A 21,735-nucleotide genomic window follows, 5' to 3' on the forward strand; every position below is an offset into this window, starting at 1 on the left:
TAAGTGATAGATAACTGATAGATGACTGATAAGTGATAGATAACTGATAAAGTGATAGATGACTGTTAGATAAGTGATAGATAGCTGATAACTGATCGATGGCTGATAGATAAGTGATAGATGACTGATAGATAAGTGATAGATGACTGATAAGTGATAGATAACTGATAAGTGATAGATGACTGATAGATGGCTGATAGATAAGTGATAGATAACATAGATAACTGATAGATGACTGATAAGTGATAGATGACTGATAGATAAGGAATAAGATAACATAACTGATAGATAACTGATATACAACTGATAGACTGATAGATAAGTGATAGATAACATAGATAACTGATAGATGACTGATAAGTGATAGATAACTGCTAAGTGATCGTTGACTGATAGATGACTGATAGATAAGTGATAAATGACTGATAGATAAGTGATAACTGATAGATGACTGATAAGTGATAGATAACTGATAGATAACATAGATAACTGATAAATGACTGATAAGTTATATAACTGATAAGTGATAGATAACTGATGGATGACTGATAGATGACAGATAGATAAGTGATGGATGACTGATAGATGACTGATAGAGAAGTGATAGATGATTGATAGATAAGTGAACATGGAGTACTTCTGAGCTTCAAATGAAGTAACATGGAGTACTTCAAATGAAGTAACATGGAGTACTTCTGAGCTTCAAATGAAGTAACATGGAGTACTTCAAATGAAGTAACATGGAGTACTTCTGAGCTTCAAATGAAGTAACATGGAGTACTTCTGAGCTTCAAATGAAGTAAGCTGGAGTCCCAACACATGAAGCTGGCAGGTGTTTGACCTCAGAAACGTCCGGATGGACAAATGGACAAATGAACAGCCAAGAGACCAACATCCATTTTTACCTGTTTTTCTTTAATGAACCCTGATTACTGTTTAATTACAAATGAAGATGAGAGGATACGAGAGAGAGAGGGGGGGGGACAGATGATTCCTCTGTGACAGGTCTCTCCGTCTCCCCTCAGGGAGTGAGGAGGAGGGATGGAGAGACAAGTAGTGGAAAGGCGAAAGCTCAATTTCAAATAATACAACGGTTAAACAATTAACAATGTTTTGTCTTACAGTCCCCCCTTCCCAGGCAATGAAAGAAAGGAAGAAAGGAAGAAAGGAAGAAAGAAAGATATATACACAAGATCACAAAGCGGCAACATGTTCAGTATAATGCAACAAGGGGGCTGCGGGACCCGCCTCTTCTTCTGCCCCCACGTCCTCACGGGCCAGACACGAACCCGCGCGGTAAACCTGGAGGGAAGGAAAAGGAGGACTGCGAAGGCCAGCAGCGTTGTGCCGCAGGCGGGAGCCGGTGGGCGCTCCAGAGCTTCACACACAAGAGGCGGGCCCTCGGCAAGAAGGTACAAAATAATCAAGGAAATACTCATGTTAACAATATTATAATAATTATTACCATAGTAACAGTAATATGTCTTGAAAATATGAAGTAAATGATTAAACCCGCCATGACAGGAAGGAGGCGTGACAGCTCCTGCTCGCAGAGCAGCCTGGTTCTACGGGTCTGACCGAGGAGCCACGAGGCAAGGCAGGGGAGGCCGGGCAGGCAGGGGAACCTGGACATTCTGCACTTCGGCTGGGTGTGTATCAAGGAGCCGTCGACCATGTCATGCTACAAACAAGTTTCCTTACAAAGGCTTGCTGGCAGGCAGCGCCCCCCCCAGGGGAACCACCAGCATCACACTAACTCCACATTTCCCTGCGGGTCCATTTCCAGCCGAGGACAGTAAGGACGCTGGAGGTCAAACGTGGTCACTGTTTCTTTTATGCCTGAAAAAGAGCCGACTTCATTCCAGCATGTCCTGAGGACAGACATGAGGACTCGAGCCGACTACAGCCTGGTCCAGGACACCAGGACTTCAGGTCCAGGACACCAGGACTTCAGCCCCAGCACAGGCTCCGCTCGGCCCGGCTTCTGGACTGTGTTCAAATGACAGAAGGGGGTTTTACAGGCAGGCAACCCCACTTCCTCCAACCATCACGAAACCGCAGCGCAGACGGGGGACTTCCCATGGTCTGGACTGTTGACTCTGCTTGCTGTGGTTGGTGTGTGCGTGTGTGTGTGTGTGTGTGTGTGTGTGTGTGTGTGCTTTCTATGGTGGCATTGTCTACGCCCCACCCACACAAGACTGCGGAGGTGTCTGATGTCACGTGTGATGTCATACTTCTTAATTCAAGGCAAGCAACAGAGAAGCTCCGCTCTAACCAGGTTGTGTCTGTCTTCTTGTGTGCGTGTGTGTCTGTTGTTCCTGTCTGTTGTGTGTGTGTGTCTGTTGTGTCCGCCTGTTGTGTGTGTGTGTGTGTGTGTGTGTGTGTGTGTGTGTGTGTGTCTTTCTGTCTGTACAAAACAGGCAGATTTCAGCCCTCCTCATGCACACCTAAGCTCACTGGTCGAGTTCACAGTCCAAACTCAGAGGCAAAGTCCATCCACATCAGCAGCCGAGTTCCCGCACGGCTGCGAGTCTCCCCGAGTTTCCCCTGCAAGAAGGAGGTGTGGCCAACTGCGAGGACCATCCGGTGTCTGTGTCTAGTCCTCTCAGAGTCATTCCACTCAGAGACACAGACGGTCCACAGCACCAAGTCTCCACGGGTCGCCTCAATCTCCCTGGATCACGCAGGGCAGGGTCAAACAGAGGCTGCTGCTGCCAACTGCTAGGAGTTCTTTCACCCGCCATCCAGGCCAAGACTAGGGTGGGTGGGTGGGTGGGGGGCGGAGGGCGGGGGGGGGGGTCGTTCTAAATAGGACAACATAATGAGCGTCAGAACGTTTGGACAATCACAGGAAAGTATGTGAAAGCTGTTTAAACACCCACGCCTGTTCGCCGACACAAGCTCAGTCCCCCCGGTGCGGTACGCTTTGCCATCGCACACAAGGACGTCAAAACCAACAGCAACTACCAAGTAGACACCGCCCGAGCCCGGCGGGGGCGCGCTCCACGTCTCCTCTGTATCTCCTTTTAAGAAGTGTGCACTTGCTCCCCTGAATACACCATACCTGGTTTGTTTTACAACAGAACAAGACGGAAGCACGACCGGCGGTCTTCAACACGACCGGTGGTCTTCAACACGACCGGTGGTCTTCACCACGACCGGCGGTCTTCACCACGACCGGCGGTCTTCACCACGACCGGCGGTCTTCAACACGACCGGCGGTCTTCAACAGTGCAGCTCAACAAGAGACAGCAAAGGCTGACTTGTACTGGGAATGGCATGCCGTCAGAATATCAATCTATATTCACATTCCTTTACCGCTCAAAATAGCAGACATCTCCTGACTGGTATCAAACCACCGTACTGAAATATAATATTTATTTTCATATATATCTGGCTAAAATATATGTGTAGTTTTTACTTTTTCTGTATTTCTTTAATAAAAACTGAAGGCAAGATGGTACTAGTGTGTGTGTGTGTGTGTGCTATGCTAAACATTACTGGGCAAGGGATGATGGGAAGTAAATATATGGTTATAAAAGGCACATTCTTACTTGGAATTCTTTGTTCGCTGAACTTTTGCTCTCTGGCATGTTCGAATAATCAAGGTATAAAAAAGGACTTGCTTGGTATCGCCTCACCGACGGTCTCGCCTGAGTTAACCTTGATGCTCCACATTCCCACCACGGTTCCCCGCAGAGGAACCTCAACACAAGAGAATTCAGCTCAGCCGCAGGGTCTCAGTCTCTCAGCACATCGTACAAACACACACATAAAGCAATTACTGTCAAAAACAACAAGAGATAAGCAAAACCCCAGACCCCCGTAAATGCCCTTAAAAACAGCTCCCAAAACACTGTCCATGTCCTTAACAGGCACTGGAGTCCTTGTGGAGAAAGAAGGAAGTCTCTTAAACTGATGGAAAACCAGTGAGAGTAGATTCGTTTTCTTGTTATCCACGAGAAAACACCACGAATGCCCTTAAACCTCCAATGTCGCCCCCCCTTTTTTTTCTTCAAAAATTGCACTAAGTCAAATGAGGTCTCCCACAACTCAGAACAAACACACACGCGTCATCAGTGTGTGCGTTGAGCCAACGACCCAAGGCCCAATGTTGTGAGTCCAATGTGATTCTCATGATTCTCAGGACTGTCAGCGACATATCTGTCTGTGTCCAGCAGGTCATGTCACCTCCCCACTAAACCACCAACGGCTTCCTTGTGCCATGCTGGTGGAAGTAAGGACAGACAGACAGACAGACAGATGGACAGATCACGGTGGCCCCATTGGTCCAGAATCTACCATGGAGGCCCAGGTGGTCTTTAGGTTTTTCGTAGACAGCGGGGCATCACACCCCTTTGCTGGTTGTCCACTTTGTGCAACTGTCAGTTGACCAACGTCATTTGAGTGGCAGGTCAGGGCTTGGTGCCATGAGAGGTCATGGGAGGAAGAGTATTACATTTCATACGTTTCATCTCAGGTACCCACTGAGTGGAGTCCAGGACATCAGCTTGTCTGACTCCCTCCTGCATCCAGAAGCTTTGTGATTCTGTCCCAGCCTAACCTCACATCCCCATACACTGTTTTGACTGGGTGGAGGAGGTGACGGTCAAAGAGCATCTAGTGATGAAGAGATATAGTCACCTCTGGCCCCAATACAGCTTTCACTCTCTGGGTTGCATTATCTGAATGTGGTAAAATCACAATATACTCATCTTCCAAGTTCATGAGCTCAGGTCCAGCAAGGGCCGGACTCCTTCCACTGTGCTCCATCATGTAAACAACTGTGTGATGAGGGGAAGGGACAGAGGCACTTCTGTAATCTCAGCCAAGGCTGCGTCAGGTACTCTTAGTAATGTCAGGGTCAGTCTGTCTGTCTGACTGTCTACCTGTCTGTCTGTCCTGCAATTGGGAGGTGGAATAGGGGAAGAGCTGATAAGAGATGAGAGAAAAAACATAAGAGGGGAGGGGAGGAAAAGGGAAGAGAGGAAAGGGGGAGAAGCGACTGAAGAGGGAGATGCAGTATAGCAGACAGTGACCGTTTCTTTAAGCAGTCCTCAACACAAAATGGGCAGTCATCCTACTTGTAGGGGGACAATGTGACTGGTTCCATTAAAGACAGCCCCGAAGCAACCAGTCCATCCCATCAGAGACAAACATCTATTTTTACTGGGAACGTGCCCAGATTAGAAGTGAGGCACTCCCCGACAGAAAAGCACTACTGGAATCATTAGGCATAACTGGCACCAAGGGGACAAGTGGGCATTGTGAAGGCAGTGTGCAACATCTCAAGGGATTTGGAAATTAGGTCCCTCGCTAGGCTCCCTATCTAGGGTCCCTTACCCTGTAGGGTGCTAATGTTAAAGATAGGGTTCAACATATAGGTCAGTATATAAGCTAAGTATTATTTTTTAGTGTTTAAGGTCACAACAGCAGTTCTCCGTCTGCTGTGTTCATGTTGGAAGGAGTCTGGCTTTAAAAAAAGGCATGTCTCTCTGTAAATGTAAGGCTACACAGGCACTTCTGTCAATGTGTGTGTGTGTGTGTGTGTGTGTGTGTGTGTGTGTATATTGGTAAGAATCCCAGAGGTGTTTCTAGGTAGGGGATTGTTGGTTTGTGAGTGTGTGCAGTAATATTTGTTCAAAATATTTCTATCAAAGTCGGGGATCCTTGATGTGAGTGTTTCTTCCATGTGCATGTAGGTAAGAATCCTAAATGTATGTCTTGATGGATGCTCAATAATCCAGGTAAGAAAATCAAAGAAGAACCTGGAGAGCTAACACATCAGGCCAGGACTCCAGTCTACACCATCTACAGGCCAGGACTCCACAGTCTACACCATCTACAGGCCAGGACTCCAGTCTACACCATCTACAGGCCAGGACTCCACAGTCTACACCATCTACAGACCAGGACTCCACAGTCTACACCATCTACAGGCCAGGACTCCACAGTCTACACCATCGACAGGCCAGTGGTCACTCTTTCAGGGATGAGGATGTGCACATCCTTGATAGGGAGGAACGCTGCATTGAACAGGGAGTCAAAGAGGCATCTATGTGAAGAGAGCACGACCATCCCTGAACCGGGGGGGGGGGGGGGGGGGGGCTAAGAGTACATCTGTCACCATCTTACAATGCTGTGATTGCAACAATCCCTAATCCTCTGTGAATAGTACACATGATCAATGGTCACACCCATATTTGCATATGAAACCGGTCGTTGGTTTCGGTTGTTAGGCACTGTGTTGTGCTGTATTGTTTATAAGGGTGGGGGTACCTGCAGTCACCATATTGTTTATAAGGGTGGGGTACCTGCAGTCACTGTATTGTTTATGAGGGTGGGGTACCTGCAGTCAGGTGAGACTGAAGATGTCACTTAGTTGAGCAATGAAAAATTTCTGCCAATAAACGTTGCGTCCAGATGACCTGCGTCAACCTTCTTTGAATCCTAAATGTATGTTTCTATCAACGTAGGAAATCCCCTGATATACAAGTGTGTCTGTGTGTATATATATATGTGTCTGTGTGTGTGCATGTAATTCTATCTCAGCAGCCTGTGTTCTCCAGAGACAGCTGGGCTGTAGCTCTCTGCAACTCAGAACTTGCCCGGCGTCGAGTAGGGGGTGGGGGTAATGTTATCCCTAAACGATCCCTTCCTCCTCCTCTCCCTTCTTCTCTGTTCTCCACCTGCCCTCCTCCTCTCCCTGTTTCCTCCCCAACCGCCTCCCCATCTCCCAACTCCTCATCTGCCCTCACTTTCTTGTCCTCTGCCTCATCCCTCTCTCCGTCTGCCTCCATCTTCTGGTCCTCGCTCCAGCGCCGTTTGAAGCGCAGCTTCAGTGGGATACAGCGCGTGCCCCCAGGGCTGATGGGAGCTGACCCCTGACCCGGCTCACTCTTCAGGCCAACTAGAGGGAAGGCTGGGCCAGTAGCTCCTCCTAGAGGGGGTGTGGCAGGTGTCTTGAAGACATCCTCATCCTCTTCATGTACGTCGTCGCTGCCGTTGTCATGGTTACCTTGGGGAAGGGCAGAGAGGATAACGGCAGTTCCGTTGGCCAGGTGGTGAGAGAGGGGGTGATGAGAGAGACCAAGATGATGGGGATGAGTTTGTTGAGCTGTCGGGCTGAAGACGTCGCCTTCATCGTCATCATGTTGGTGAGCCAGCTCATCTTCCTCGCTGATGTCTGTGACCTCCACCTCCTCCTCGGACTCGATGTCTGATATGGGCTCCACCTGTGGAGGCAGAACAATGAGAGGAGTTTAAACATCTTGTAGAAATTTTTTTTACTAAATGGTACCTTGGGACCAAAAGAATTAATGAAGGGGTTTCTACATCTTCTCATGTCCAACAACCACACATCCTGTACATGCCTGAAGTCCTACCTTGATCTTAGGAGGTCCTACAGCTGAGGCAGAGTTTGAGATGTGGCCAGACCCCGGGTAGGAGGACAACTGGCTGGAGGAAGAGGAGGAGGATGAGCCTCCACCAGAGGCAGTCAACGAGCTCCCCATTTCCCGCTGCTTGCGGCCCAGGGGCGGCGGCTGAAGTTTGAACTTGAATGGTGATGGGTGTTGCTGCCCATGTGGTCCCTCCTCCCCTCCTGGTTGCTGGCTCAGCGAATGGGAGAGCGGCAGGGGTGGGCCATGGAGGTGATGAGCGGCTGATGGGCCAGTCACAGGCCCGGCGCCTAGCTTCTCTGGAGTGGGGCGGTGGGGCTGAGGGATGACGATGTTGGGGTAGTGGAGGAAAGCCCGGGGACTGAGGTGGTAATTGTAGACAGACTGGGTGTGGGCCTGCAGGTAGCGCTTCATGTCCTCCGGGTTGAATGAGAAGTGGGAACCCAGCATGGGAGAGGACAGGGAGGGGGAGGGGGTGTAGGGCAGGTGGGAGGTGGGGGTCATGGACAGGGCGGGGGACAGAGTCGGGGCCAGGAGACTCCCTGGGCCAGGCAGGGGGGAGACGGGGAAGGGGGAGAGGGGCTCGGGGTGGACCCTCGGGGCAGGTCTCGGGAGCCCTGCAGGGTTGGGGGCTCCTCCGTAGACCCTGAAGAGGGAGTCATGCGCCAGGCGTGGGTGCAGGAGGCCCCTGAAGGCTCTCTCGGGCCCCATACCCCGCTCCTCGGCTCCCACCGCCTCCTCTAGCTCTGAGTTGGTGGAGGTGCCATCGCTGCAGTCACTGACCGAGCCTCGGGCCATGCGGCGGGCCACACTGCTGAACATGCCCGGGCTGCGGAGCTCCTCGTTGGGGGAGAGGACCTCGGACGGTGTGGAGGGAGGAAAGCGGAAGTGGGTGCTCCCTGTCGGCACAGGGGGGGCACTCTGGGGTACTCCTCGACCTGGGGGGGGGGGGGGGGTGAGAGAAATGACTCAGTTACATTATAGGGTACAGGTATTTTGTGAGGAGCGTAGTTGTGAAAGACAAGGTAAGGACAGAGGGTGAGATTGGAAAGAAAAGGGAAGAAAAGATTCTTTACTGTGAGGAAAAAGGAAAAGTAGGAGGCAAAGTCTTTTTTTATGTTTGTGTATGTGCATGCCCTCTACAATATGCCTCAAAGCACTATTACCCAAAGGCTGACAGACAGATTGAAAGAAAAACACTGGGTTTCACTAAGAGCGGAGTTAATTCCCCTCGCTCTCCTCCCCTCCACCCCTCCCTCCCTCCCTCCCTCCCCTGGAGGGGAGAATGTGGCACAGTAATAAAATCTTGGCTTGGCCACACGTGCCAGAATTAAATATTGGAAAAGTCGCTCTTACTGCCATCACAAACATGGGCTGGGTGGCTCTGCTTTTTCCACCACCACCACCACCACTGTGTGTGTGTGTGTGTGTGTGTGTGTGTGTGTGTGTGTGTGTGTGTGTGTGTGTGTGTGAGAGAGAGTGTCTATGTGCCTGCCCACAGGCAAACGTTAATACTTTGTGTGTGTGAGTGTGCACGACAACATGTGCAGAGTTCACCATCTCTGAGCATGTGTGTGTGTTTGTGTGTGTGTGTAGCAACAGCACACGTGTACATCTCTGTTTCCGTGCTCGTACGTTGGTATGCTCTCAAACTGGCAGGGGTGTGTGTGTGTGTGTGTGTGTGTGTGTGTGTGTGTCTGTGTTCTACCATCGTATGTGGCCACCCTATCACAACATGTCAGTGTGTGGCCCACATCACAGGCAGGCTGTAATAAAAGCTTCATGCAGCACTGATGTCAGCTGGGATCCATTGCTCCATATGAGCAGTGTTTACCCTGGGTGGCCAGGGTTGGAGCTATGAGACAACTTCTGGGGAATGACAGCAATTGGATGGGGCGGGGTGGGAGGAGGGGGGTGGGGTGGGGGCATGGGCTGGGACGTGGCACTGTGATGGCACCATGACTGTTGAACTCTTAAACTAGGGGATGTCACAATCTCACCCCTGCAGAAACACTCTCATACACTCATCATGCACACAAACACACACGGACACATGCACACATCTGGCCATATGCACATGTATGCATGCAGCCATGCATGATACTCAGCTGCACAGCTCCTAACCTCACTGACTTCCATTTGTTTTCCTAACAAAAGGCTGAAAATGTTTTGCATCCAACACTTCCAGCAGAGCAGAACAATGGCGTCTGAAGCAACACATCCAGTTGTGTGAATCTGACGGCACGTGTAGAGTAGATCCACCACCTTCACAATGTGAGTAGATCTACCACTTTCACAATGTGAGTATATCCACCACCTTCAGAATTTGAGTATACCCACCACCTTCACAATGTGAGTATACCTACCACCTTCACAATGTGAGTATACCCACCACCTTCACAATTTGAGGAGATCCACCACCTTCACAATTTGAGGAGATTCACCACCTTCACAATGAGAGTATATCTACCACCTTCAGTGTGAGTAGCTCCACCACGTTCACAATGTGAATAGATCCACCACCTTCACAATGTGAGTATATCCACCACCTTCACAATGTGAGTAGCTCCACCACGTTCACAATGTGAATAGATCCACCACCTTCACAATGTGAGTATATCCACCACCTTCACAATGTGAGTAGATCCACCACCTTCACAATTTGAGGAGATTCACCACCTTCACAATGAGAGTATATCTACCACCTCCACAGTGTGAGTAGCTCCACCATGTTCACAATGTGAATAGATCCACCACCTTCACAATGTGAGTATATCCACCACCATCACAATGTGAGCAGATCCAGCACCTTCAGAATGTGAGTATATCCACCACCTTCACAATAGGAGTAGATCCACCACCTTCACAATTTGAGTAGATCCGCCACCTTCAGATGCGAGTAGATCCACCCCCTTCAGAATGTGATTATATCCACCACCTTCAGAATGTGAGTATATCCACTACCTTCACAATATGAGTATATCCACTACCTTCACAATGAGAGTATATCCACCACATCCCAATGTGAATAGATCCACCACCTTCACAATGTGAGTATATCCACCACCGTCACAATGAGAGTAGATCCACCACCTTCACAATGTGAGTAGATCCACTACCTTCAAAATATGAGTATATCCACTACCTTCACAATGAGAGTATATCCACCACATCCCAATGTGAATAGATCCACCACCTTCACAATGTGAGTATATCCACCACCGTCACAATGAGAGTAGATCCACCAACTTCACAATGTGAGTAGATCCACTACCTTCAAAATATGAATATATCCACTACCTTCACAATGAGAGTATATCCACCACATCCCAATGTGAATAGATCCACCACCTTCACAATGTGAGTATATCCACCACCATCACAATGTGAGTAGCTCAACCCCATTCACAATGTGAGTAGATCCACCACCTTCAGAATGTGAGTAGATCCACTACCTTCAGAATGTGAGTATATCCACTACCTTCACAATGTGAGTATATCTACTACCTTCACAATGAGAGTATATCCACCACCTTCACAGTGTGAGTAGCTCCACCACGTTCACAATATGAATATATCCACCACCTTCATAATGTGAGCAGATACACCACCTTCAGAATGTGAGTATATTCACCACATTCACAATGTGAGTAGATCCACCACCTTCACAATGTGACTAGATCCACCACCTTCACAATACGAGTAGATCCACCATGTTCAGAATGTGAGTAGAGCACCACCTTCAGAATGTGAGTATATCCACTACCTTCACAATGAGAGTATATCCACCACCTTGACAATGTGAGTAGCTCCAACTCATTCACAATGTGAGTAGATCCACCACCTTCACAATGTGAGTCTATCCACCACCTTCACAATGTGAGTCTATCCACCACCTTCACAATGGGAGTAGATCCACCACCTTCACAATGTGAGTAGGTCCACCACAATAACAATGTGAGTAGATCCACTACCTTCACAATGTGAGTATATCCACCACCTTCACAATGTCAGTAGCTCCACCACATTCACAATGTGAGTCTATCCACCACCTTCACAATGTGAGTCTATCCACCACCTTCACAATGGGAGTAGATCCACCACCTTCACGATGTGAGTAGGTCCACCACAATAACAATGTGAGTAGATCCACTACCTTCACAATGTGAGTATATCCACCACCTTCATAATGTCAGTAGCTCCACCACATTCACAATGTGAGTATATCCACCACCTTCAGAATGTGAGTAGATCCACCACCTTCAGAATGTGATTATATCCACTACCTTCACAATGTGAGTATATCTACTACCTTCACAATGAGAGTATATCCACCACCTTCACAGTATGAGTAGCTCCACCACCTTCACAATGTGAATAGATCCACCACCTTCACAATGTGAGCAGATCCACCACCTTCAGAATGTGAGTATATCCACCACCTTCAGAATGTGAGTATAGTCACCACCTTCACAATGTGAGTATATCCACCACCTTCACAATGTGAGTACACCCACCACCTTCAACATGTGGGTATACCCATCACCTTCACAATGTGAGTATACCCACCACCTTCACAATGCGAGTAGATCCACCACCTTCACAATTTGAGTAGATCCACCACCTTCCGAATGTGAGTAGATCCACCACCTTCACAATGCGAGTATATCCACTACCTTCACAATGAGAGTATATCCACTACCTTCACAATGTGTGTAGCTCCACCACATTCATAATGTGAATAGATCCACCACCTTCAGAATGTGAGCAGATCCACCACCTTCAGAATGAGTATATCCACAAACTTCACAATGTGAGTAGCTCCACCACATTCACAATGTGAGTAGATCCACCACCTTCACAATGCGAGTATATCCACTACCTTCACAATGAGAGTATATCCACTACCTTCACAATGTGTGTAGCTCCACCACATTCATAATGTGAATAGATCCACCACCTTCAGAATGTGAGCAGATCCACCACCTTCAGAATGAGTATATCCACAAACTTCACAATGTGAGTAGCTCCACCACATTCACAATGTGAGTAGATCCACCACATTCACAATGCGAGTATATCCACCACCTTCAGAATGTGTATCCAAAGGAGTTGAATCAAGTGCAACTGGACTTGGCATATATCCGTGAAGACGTTTTGCCTCTCATCCAAGAGGCTTCCTCAGTTCGTGCCTTTCTGACTAGACCTTCGTTCGTGCCTTTCTGACTAGATGTTGGCAAACATCTGATCACAAAGAGCCACGCATATCAACAGCTCTGACAATGACTCCTAGAGGATAAATACTGAGTCTCATCACCAGCCAGTCAGACTAGCTTGGTCTAGTCAGAAAGGCACGAACTGAGGAAGCCTCTTGGATGAGAGGCGAAAAGTCTTCACGGATATATACCAAGTCCAGTTGCACTTGATTCAACTCCTTTGGATAACCATGACCTGGATGAATGAGAACATTCACAGACATACTTCAGAATGTGAGTATACCCACCACCTTCACAATGTGAGTATATCCACCACTTTCACAATTTGAGTAGATACACCACCTTCACAATGTGAGTATATCCACCACCTTCACAATGTGAGTAGATCCACCACCTTCACAATGTGAGTAGATCCACCACCTTCACAATGTGAGTAGATCCACCACCTTCACAATGCGAGTATATCCACTACCTTCACAATGAAAGTATATCCACTACCTTCACAATGTGAGTATCTCCACCACGTTCATAATGTGAGTAGATCCACCACCTTAACAATGTGAGTAGCTCCACCTCATTCACAATGTGAGTATATCCACCACCTTCACAATGTGCGTATATCCACCACCTTAACAATGTGAGTAGATCCACCACCTTCACAATGTGAGTAGATCCACCACCTTCACACTGTGAGTAGATCCACCACCTTCACAATGTGAGTAGATCCACCACCTTCACAATGCGAGTATATCCACTACCTTCACAATGAAAGTATATCCACTACCTTCACAATGTGAGTATCTCCACCACGTTCATAATGTGAATAGATCCACCACCTTCACAATGTGAGTAGATCCACCACCTTAACAATGTGAGTAGCTCCACAAACTTCACAATGTGAGTATCTCCACCACGTTCATAATGTGAATAGATCCACCACCTTCACAATGTGAGTAGATCCACCACCTTAACAATGTGAGTAGATCCACCACCTTCACACTGTGAGTAGATCCACCACCCTCAGAATTATTTTGTTTTTAAGATTGTTTTGTTTTTGCATTTTGGACCTTTATTAGATAGCGATAGTCGAGAGAGAGAGAGAGAGAGAGAGAGAGCGAGAAAGAGAGAGAGAGAGAGAGAGAGAGAGAGAGAGAGAGAGAGAGAGAGAGAGAGAGAGAGAGAGAGAGAGAGAGAGAGAGAGAGAGAGAGAGCAAGCGAGAGAGAGAGAGAGAAAGATGGGAAAGGCAAGGGAGAGAGAGGGGATGACATGTAGTAAAGGGCCTGGGTGGATTCGAACCCAGGCTGCTGCAGTAAAGACTCGGCCTTATGTGGTACCCCTCTAGGTCACACTCCCTCATACCTCACACACCTCCTCCACTTACGCCCACCCCCGAAGTACTGCACCAGTTCAGCTACGCACATCCTTGTAAGTATTCCCAGTACCAAATCCTCATAGGGCCGCTCTTCGTTTCAGTATGCAGCAGCCGACAGTTGGAACAGGCTACAAAAAAAAAACCCTGAATATGGAAAAATTCCTCTCCGTCCGTTCCTTTAGGGAAACCATAACAAATACACTAGTGCACTCTTGCAGCTGTTTTACCTGAGCACACTCCTTGCCACCATTACTGTTTGTCTGTCCTCCTGCTACCATGATTGTTTTATACTCTGCCTGTATGTCATAGCCTAACATGCTGCCCCCCCCCGTCTGTTTTTAAACCGTGCTAAACGTGCGTTATGTCATAACCTGTTGCTACACCCCCGCTGTCTGCTTTATCGCCGCTAAATGTGCTGTATATCCTAACTGCCTGAGTTGTATGTCTGCTTGCCTTCTAACTGCCTGCTATGCTGTCCCATTAATTGTGCTGTCTGCTGTAATTAACTGTCCACTGTCTAATCCTGCTGAAAACTGTATGCTGCCAATACCATTAATGCTTTATGTGTGTGTTGTATGTTGCCATTGGATGTGTCGTATGTTGCCACCACTGCTTACGTGTATTAACCTACTCCTGGGTTATTCCATATTTGCTGCTACTGCTCTACTGTGCGTGAACGTGTGCTATGTCTTACCTGTTGCTATATGTCAGCCTTGTTCCTCTGCACACGTAGGTATGACCACTATGAATGTTTTGTTGTATTGATTGTGATGTCCACATCTGTGTACTTGGCCTTTCATGTCACTGCTGTTCCTTGTTTTTACCCCTCTTTTTTATTTTACTCCCCATCCCCTTCCCCTAGGGGGCACTTACCCCCAACATAGGCCGTTATTGTAAATAAGAGTTTGCTCTTAATTAACTTGCCTATTAAAATAAAGGTTGATTGATTGATTGATTGATAGCAGGTGAGCCACCGGGGCGCCCACTTCAGAAAAATTGTGATTATTTGTTTTGTTATGTTACTAAAATATCTAAGTGGGATTTTTCTACTCAGACATAATTTTTCCATTTCTATCTATATTCTTTTCTATTCCATCAACAAAGTATTGATTCGAGGGTGGGGGTTGTACATGAGAAATATCCATCTCTAATTTTTGAAGGAAAATAGATGAATAACATTTTTACCGCATGAATATTTTGACATTAGTGTGTTTGCGAAAACTATTTCAGCGTATTACAGCTTGTGGTTAAACAGGAACAACTTGTGTAAACAGGAACAACATGTGTAAAGTTAAACGGGAACAACTTGTGTAAACAGGAACAACTTGTGTAAACAGGAAAAACGTGTAAAGTTAAACAGGAACAAGTGTAAAGTTAAACAGGAACAACATGAGTAAACAGGAACAACTTGTGTAAACAGGAAAAATGTGTAAAGTTAAACAGGAACAACAAGTGTAAAGTTAAACAGGAACAACATGTGTAAACAGGAACAACTTGTGTAAACAGGAAAAACGTGTAAAGTTAAACAGGAACAACAAGTGTAAAGTTAAACAGGAACAACATGTGTAAGCAGGAACAAGTGTAAAATTAAACAGGAACAACATGTGTAAACGGAAATAACATGTGTAAAGTTAAACAGGAACAACATGTGTAAACAGGAACAACTTGTGTAAACAGGAAAAACGTGTAAAGTTAAACAGGAACAACAAGTATAAAGTTAAACAGGAACAACATGTGTAAGCAGGAACAACAAGTGTAAAATTAAACAGGAACAACATGTGTAAAGCTTTGAGGGTGAATACTTGAACACAGTCAGTGTGAGTGTGTGATTGTGTGTGTGTGTACATGAGTTCATCTCAACACAAGTTATGGGACGTCTCACACGTGTGTGTGTGTGTGTTGTTTGTGAGAGTGCTGATTTGTGCATGTTTTTTACTGCAGCCATGTGTATGTAGTAATAGTGTGTATGTGTCGGTGGGTGTGTTTCTGTCTTTGGAGATCTGTGTGTTTGTGAGCATATCTACTGGAGCCCATTCTGATGAGAGGGCAGTTGACCTGTGTGTGTGTGTGTGAGAGAGAGTGATGAGCAGGTAGTTGACCTGTGTGTGTGTGTGTGTGTGTGTGTGTGTGTGTGTGTGTGATGAGAGGGTAGTTGACCTGTGTGTGTGTGTGTGAGAGAGTGATAAGAGGGTAGTTGACCTGTGTGTGTGTGTGTGTGTGTGTGTGTGTGTGTGTGTGTGTGTGAGAGAGAGAGAGTGATGAGAGGGTAGTTGACCTGTGTGTGTGTGTGTGTGTGTGTGTGTGTGTGTGTGTGATGAGAGGGTAGTTGACCTGTGTGTGTGTGTGTGAGAGAGTGATAAGAGGGTAGTTGACCTGTGTGTGTGTGTGTGTGTGTGTGTGTGTGTGTGTGTGTGTGTGTGTGTGTGTGTGAGAGAGAGAGAGTGATGAGAGGGTAGTTGACGTGTGTGTGTGTGTGTGTGTGTGTGTGTGTGTGTGTGTGTGTGTGTGTGTGTGTGTGATGAGAGGGTAGTTGACCTGTGTGTGTGTGTGTGTGTGTGTGTGTGTATGTGTGTGTGTGATGAGAGGGTAGTTAACCTGTGTGTGTGTGAGAGAGAGAGAGAGAGAGTGTGTCCATACCAGAGCCCATGTCAATGAAGGGGTAGTTGACCAGAACCAGCTTGTTGAAGTTGAACTTATAGGTGAAACGCTTCCCTTTGGTCTTGTGGAGGATCCTCTTGTTGTAGTAATACCTGGACACACGCACGCACGCACGCACGCACGCACACACACACACACACACACACACACACACACACACACACACACACACACACACACACACACACACACACACACACACACACACACACAGATAGTCTTTATAAAAGGCCGAGCCAGATGATTTAACAGTAACAGCAGGCACTCTTCGTAGAAGTAGTGCTAGGCTCTCAACACGAGAGTCAGCACAGCCACCCACTGCCTGTGTTGAGTTCCTCTGCTGAGGCTGTAAGAGGTTTAGAGGATGAGAGAAGATAAGAGCCTCACTGTACACCTGCACAACATCCTGAGAGGGAAGAGACCGGAAATCCATATTCACAAAGACCATTAACAGTATCCATCTGTATACAGTGCATCTGGAAAGTATTCACACCCCTTCACTTTCCCCACATGTTGTTATGTTACAGCCTTATTCCAAAATGGATTAAATTCCTTTTTTTCCTCATCAATCTACACACAATACCCCATAATGACAAAGCAAAGAGGGTTTTGTAGAAATTTTTGCAAATTTATTAAAAATAAAAAGCTGAAATATTGCATGTCCATAAGTATTCACAGCCTTTACTCAGTACTTGGTTGAGGCACCCTTGGCAGTGATTACAGCCTCAAGTCTTCTTGGGTATGAAGCTACAAGCTTGGCACACCTATATTTGGGGTATTTCTCCCATTCTTCTCTGCAGATCCTCTCCAGCTCTGTAAGGTTAGATGGGGAGCGTCGCTGCACAGCTATTTTCAGGTCTTTCCAGAGATGTTCAATGGGGTTCAAGTCTGGGCTCTGGCTGGGCCACTCAAGGACATTCACAGACTTGTCCCGAAGCCACTCCTTCGTTGTCTTGGCTGTGTGCTTAGGGTCGTTGTCGTGTTGAAAGGTAAACCTTCGCCCCAGTCTGAGGTCCTGAGCGCTCTGGAGCAGGTTTTCATCAAGGATCTCTCTGTACTTTGCTCCATCCATCTTTCCCTCGATCCTGACTAGTCTCCCAGTTCCTGCCGCTGAAGAACATCCCCACAGCATGATGCTGCCACCACCATGCTTCACTGTAGGGATGGTATTAGCAAGGTGATGAGAGGTGCCTGGTTTCCTCCAGACGTGACGTTTGGCATTCAGGCCAAAGAGTTCAATCTTGGTTTCATCAGACCAGAGAATCTTGTTTCTCATGGTCTGAGAGTCCTTTAGGTGCTTTCTGGCAAACTCCAAGCGGGCTGTCATGTGTCTTTTACTGAGCAGAGGCTTCCGTCTGGCCACTCTACCATAAAGGCCTGATTGGTGGAGTGCTGCAGAGATGGTTGTCCTTCTGGAAGGTTCTCCCATCTCCACAGAAAAACGTTGGAGCTCTGTCAGAGTGACCATCGGGTTCTTGGTCACCTCCCTGACCAAGGCCCTTCTCCCCCGATTGCTCAGTTTGGCTGGGCGGCCAGCTCTAGGAAGAGTCCTGGTGGATCCAAACTTCTTCCATTTATGAATGATGGCGACCACTGTGCTCTTCGAGACCTTCAAAGCTGTAGACATGTTTTGTACCCTTTCCCAGATCTGTGCCTCGATACAATCCTGTCTCGGAGGTCCACAGACAAGTCCTTTGACTTCATGGCTTGGTTTCTGCTCTGACATGCACTGTCAACAGCGGGACCTTATATAGACAGGTGTGTGCCTTTCCAAATCATGTCCAATCAATTGAATTTACTACAGGTGGACTCCAATCAAGATGTAGAAACATCTCAAGGATGATCAGTGGAAACAGGATGAACCTGAGCTCCATTTTGAGCATCATAGCAAAGGGTGTGAATACTTAGGTACATGCAATATTTCAGTTTTTTATTTTTAATAAATTTGCAAAAATTTCTACAAAACCTTTTTCACTTTGTCATTATGGGGTATTGTGTGTAGATTGATGAGAAAAAAAAAAGAATTTAATCCATCTTGGAATAAGGCTGTAACATAACAAAATGTGGGGAAATTGAAGGGGTGTGACTACTTTCCGGATGCACTGTACATGTCTTTGATTCACCTGACCTTCGTGTCTTTGAGTCGCCTGACCTACATGTCGTTGAGTCACCTGACCTACATGTCTTTGATTCACCTGACCTACATGTCCTTGATACACCTGACCTACATGTCTTTGATACACCTGACCTTCGTGTCTTTGATTCACCTGACCTACATGTCGTTGAGTCACCTGACCTACATGTCTTTGATTCACCTGACCTACATGTCTTTGATACACCTGACCTTCGTGTCTTTGATTCACCTGACCTACATGTCGTTGAGTCACCTGACCTACATGTCTTTGATTCACCTGACCTACATGTCCTTGATACACCTGACCTACATGTCTTTGATTCACATGACCTACATGTCTTTGATTCACCTGACCTACATGTCATTGATACACCTGACCTACATGTCATTGATACACCTGACCTACATGTCTTTGATTCACATGACCTACATCTTTGATTCACATGACCTACATGTCTTTGATACACCTGACCTACATGTCTTTGATTCACCTGACCTACATGTCTTTGATTCACCTGACCTACATCTTTGATTCACCTGACCTGCGTGTCTTTGATTCACCTGACCTACATGTCTTTGATTCACCTAACTACGTCTTTGATTCACCTGACCTACATGTCTTTGATACACCTGAACTACATCTGTTTGAGTCGCCTGACCTACATGTCTTTGATTCACCTGACCTACATGCAAACTCCACACATAGGACGACCCGGGACGACCCCCAAGGTTGAACTACCCCAGGGCTCGAACCCAGGACCCTCTTGCTGTCAGGTGACTGCGCTAATCACTGCGTCACCATGCTGCCCAGCACAAAACATAATGAAACAATAAAAACACATTATTGTGGGTTAAAAAAAATCAAAAAAGTCAAATCAGTCCACCATCGATCTGTCCATCTTCCTATCTATCTAGCCAAGTCATCACACACACACACACACACACACACACACACACACACACACACACAGCCAAATAGTCGGTAGATAAGATAGACTGACGGAGACATGAAGCACCAGACCGGGGGGGGGGGGGGGGCACAGAAGATGGACGGACAGACACAAAAGCGGAGCGAACAGGAAACTGAACAACAGAGATGAATCAGTCCCCATCACAGAAGCTGCTTTTTAATAAGCACGCCTTATGCCTTGTGAGCCACCCCAGGCATCCACTGATTCAGCATCAGTACCCAGCAGCGTCAGTCCTCACCACACATGGCACTGGCGAGCAGCGAGCAGGCCGGAGCAGGCAGCGCCGCTGAAGCACAACAACAAAACAGCAACCTGACTCACTGACAGCCACAAGACAACATGACAGTCATGTTTCTCTGTATAAAGACCTGAGCCCGTCATTCAGCTGTACCTGCCAACTGCCCCTTCGGGAGGCGTGTTTCCACCTCATACTTTACTGGCTCTGGTCGGGGGAGTGTAACGGAGAACAACAGGCCTGGTTTTGACTGTCCCGGTCTCTGCTACACCCCTCTGCTGGTCCGGGGTGGGCTGCAGACTACCACATGCCTCCTCTCACACATGTGAAGTCACCAGCCGCTTCTTTTCACCTGACAGTGAGGAGTTTCACATCGGAGGATCTACCATAACTACACGTGTTACTCTGGGTCCCTACCATCTACTATAACTACACATGTGTTACTCTGGATCTCTACCATCTACCATAACTACACATGTTACTCTGGGTCTCTACCATCTACTATAACTACACATGTGTTACTCTGGGTCTCTACCATCTACCATAACTACATGTGTTACTCTGGGTCCCTACCATCTACCATAACTACACGTGTTACTCTGGGTCCCTACCATCTACTATAACTACACATGTGTTACTCTGGGTCCCTACCATCTACTATAACTACACATGTTACTCTGGGTCTCTACCATCTACCATAACTACACATGTGTTACTCTGGGTCTCTACCATCTACCATAACTACACACGTGTTACTCTGGACCTCTACCATCTACCATAACTACACGTGTTGCTCTGGACCTCTACCATCTACCATAACTACACATGTGTTGCTCTGAACCTCTACCATCTACCATAACTACACATGTGTTACTCTGGGTCTCTACCATCTACCATAACTACACATGTGTTACTCTGGGTCTCTACCATCTACCATAACTACACATGTGTTACTCTGGGTCCCTACCATCTACCATAACTAAACATGTGTTACTCTGGGTCTCTACCATCTACCATAACTACACGTGTTACTCTGGGTCTCTACCATCTCCTATAACTACACATGTGTTACTCTGGACCTCTACCATCTACCATAACTACACATGTGTTACTCTGGGTCTTTACCATCTACTATAACTACACATGTGTTACTCTGGGTCTCTACCATCTACTATAACTACACGTGTTACTCTGGACCTCTACCATCTACCATAACTACACGTGTTGCTCTGGACCTCTACCATCTACTATAACTACACATGTGTTGCTCTGGACCTCTACCATCTACCATAACTACACGTGTTACTCTGGGTCTCTACCATCTACTATAACTACACATGTGTTACTCTGGGTCTCTACCATCTACCATAACTACACATGTGTTACTCTGGGTCTCTACAATCTACCATAACTACACGTGTTACTCTGGGTCTCTACCATCTCCTATAACTACACATGTGTTACTCTGGACCTCTACCATCTACCATAACTACATGTGTTACTCTGGACCTCTACCATCTACCATAACTACACGTGTTGCTCTGGGCCTCTACCATCTACCATAACTACACATGTGTTACTCTGGGCCTCTACCATCTACTATAACTACATGTGTTACTTTGGGCCTCTACCATCTACTATAACTACATGTGTTACTCTGGGCCTCTACCATCTACCATAACTACACATGTGTTACTCTGGGTCTCAACCATCTACTATAACTACACATGTGTTACTCTGGGTCTCTA

At 46.9% G+C, this 21,735-nt stretch overlaps 1 protein-coding gene across 1 annotated transcript in view; it reads right to left on the reverse strand.

The window, feature by feature from the left end:
* Positions 1-900: 900 nt before the first annotated feature.
* LOC130128803 (ETS domain-containing transcription factor ERF-like) overlaps positions 901-21,735 on the reverse strand; it is a 90,412-nt gene continuing 69,577 nt past the window's right edge. Inside the window, exons 3-5 of the mRNA XM_056298543.1 lie at positions 16,627-16,739; positions 7,386-8,338; positions 901-7,235 (exon numbers count right to left, since the gene is read on the reverse strand). Coding sequence (XP_056154518.1) covers positions 6,549-7,235; positions 7,386-8,338; positions 16,627-16,739 — 1,753 coding nt within the window. The 3' untranslated portion in view covers positions 901-6,548. The remainder of the gene's footprint in view (positions 7,236-7,385; positions 8,339-16,626; positions 16,740-21,735) is intronic.

The sequence above is a fragment of the Lampris incognitus genome, chromosome 18 (genome assembly GCF_029633865.1).
Source record: "Lampris incognitus isolate fLamInc1 chromosome 18, fLamInc1.hap2, whole genome shotgun sequence".
NCBI classification, from domain to species: Eukaryota; Metazoa; Chordata; class Actinopteri; order Lampriformes; family Lampridae; genus Lampris; species Lampris incognitus.